The sequence below is a fragment of the Chiloscyllium plagiosum genome, chromosome 51 (assembly GCF_004010195.1).
Source record: "Chiloscyllium plagiosum isolate BGI_BamShark_2017 chromosome 51, ASM401019v2, whole genome shotgun sequence".
Taxonomy (NCBI): Eukaryota; Metazoa; Chordata; class Chondrichthyes; order Orectolobiformes; family Hemiscylliidae; genus Chiloscyllium; species Chiloscyllium plagiosum.
The window spans coordinates 872,496-874,513 of record NC_057760.1 but is presented as its reverse complement, the minus strand read 5'-3'; the positions used below and the strand labels follow the sequence as shown (position 1 = coordinate 874,513).

General features: G+C 54.3%; 1 protein-coding gene across 1 annotated transcript in view; it reads left to right on the top strand.

Annotated features, from left to right (window-relative positions):
* The window catches only part of LOC122544751 (ubiquitin-associated protein 2-like), a 44,871-nt gene that overhangs the window by 15,210 nt on the left and 27,643 nt on the right, over positions 1-2,018 (top strand). Inside the window, exons 4-5 of the mRNA XM_043684075.1 lie at positions 20-192; positions 1,709-1,898. Coding sequence (XP_043540010.1) covers positions 20-192; positions 1,709-1,898 — 363 coding nt within the window. The remainder of the gene's footprint in view (positions 1-19; positions 193-1,708; positions 1,899-2,018) is intronic.

Below are 2,018 nucleotides of genomic sequence, written 5' to 3'. Positions count from 1 at the left end.
TCTCTCTCCCTCTCCGTAGATCCCATCTTCTGCTGTGGAGATGCCCGCCTCAGCAGACATAGCGGGGTTGAACCTCCAGTTCGGGGCGCTGCAGTTTGGCTCCGAGCCCATGCTCGCAGAATATGAAACCACCCCAGTAACCAGCGTGCCAGCGAGCCAGTCCCAGAGCAGCCACTACACCGGTGCTGTCAGGTAAGTCTGTACGTGTGTCGATTGCATTTCCGTTCCTGCCCCAAACCGGAATCTTCTTCACCTGGGAGTGACGTTTCCACAAGTCGGGTTGGCTTCGTGGTTAGCATCGCCAGGGACCTGGGTTCGATTCCCCTCTCAGGGCAACTGTCTGTGTGGAATTTACATATTTCCCCCTGCTGTGTCGGCGTGAGCACCCTCCGGGAGCTCCAGTTTTCTCCCACAGTCCAAAGCTGTACAGGTTAGGGTGGATTGGCCATGCTAAATTGTCCCATAGTGCCCTGGGATGTGTAGATTAGGGTGGATTGGCCTTGCTCAATTGTCCCATAGTGCCCTGGGATGTGTAGATTAGGGTGGATTGGCCATGCTCAATTGTCCCGTAGTGCCCAGGGATGTGCAGGTTAGGGTGGATTGGCCGTGCTAAATTGTCCCATAGTGCCCTGGGATGTGTAGATTAGGGTGTATTGGCCATGGGAAATTGTCCCGTAGTGCCCAGGGGTGTGCCGATTAGGGTGGGTTAGTCAGGGGGAATAGGGTCGGGTTTGGGTTATTCTTTGGGAGGTTGGTGTGGACTTGTTGGGCCAAATGGCCTATTTTTACACTGTAGGGACTCTATGATTCTAAGTGAGCATTCACACTGGTGATTGGCATTCTGAGTTATTGAGGCCTTGGCAAATACATCAGCAGTCACCTGGGAAAGTCGGGATTCTATTCAGGTCTGCACTGATGAGCGACACTTTACGTTCACGTTAATGCCCAAGGGGCACCCTATCTCCAATAATAAATTGGTACATCAAACATCCCGGGGTTTACCATTGACCAAAGACCCCACTAGTCCAGCTGCTGGGACCTAGAGAGCAGGTCAGAGGCTGGGAATCGTGCAGCGGTTAACTCCCATCCCGACTCTCCCCAGAGCCTGTCCGCCACCACAAAGGCACAAGTCAGGCGCATGAGGGAATACTCCCCACTCGCCCGATTAATGTAGCTCTACAAGCTCAGGCCCCCGCTTGACTGGCATGTCATCCAACCCCTCCACCACTACACTCGGTCGCAGCAGTGTGTACCATCAGTGCGGTGCAGTCACTCGCCAAAGCTGCTGAGACCGATGTCCCCAGGAAAGGCAAGGACAGAGCTGCAAGGGAACACCACCTCCTGCAAATTCCCCTTTGAGCCTGTTCGCTTGCCCACCTCAGCTGTACATGTCCCTCCACCTCCAACCCTTGCCCGTGTATTGGCGGTTCCTTGTATCGCTGGGTCAAAGCCTTACTGCACTGTGGGTAGACGGCAGCAGTTTGAGAAGGTAGCTCATTATCTTCAGTGGCACTTAGGGATGGGCAATGGGCAATAGGCCCAGTCAGTGACACCCACATCCTGCAAGCAAATAAAAGGAAGCAGCTTGTTGTTCCCTCTTCCCTTGTGTGTTTATCCAGTTTCTCAATTACGCACATCTCTGCCACTGACCCCAGTCACTGGTAGTGGTGGTGAGTTACATATTTTCGCCTCTCCTGTTCTCTCGTAGCGAGTCATCATCGACAATCCCCTCTAATCAGAGTCAAGAGTCGGGATACCAGCCCAGCACGATCACCACCTCGGCGTTCACGACCCAGAACAGTGCCCCCGGGCCACAGTACGAGCAGAGCTCCAATCAGCGGGCAGCGTACTCCAACTCCCTCTCTTCCTCTCCTCAGAAGGACCTGACGCAAGCCAAGGTAATTGGCGCCCAGCCCTCGCATTTGCGGTTTCGTTCATTCACCCCTCTTTTCCTTTTTCTTCACCTACCTTCCTGCTGTTCCCTGTTCCACCCAACCACCCACCCCCCCCTCGTAAGT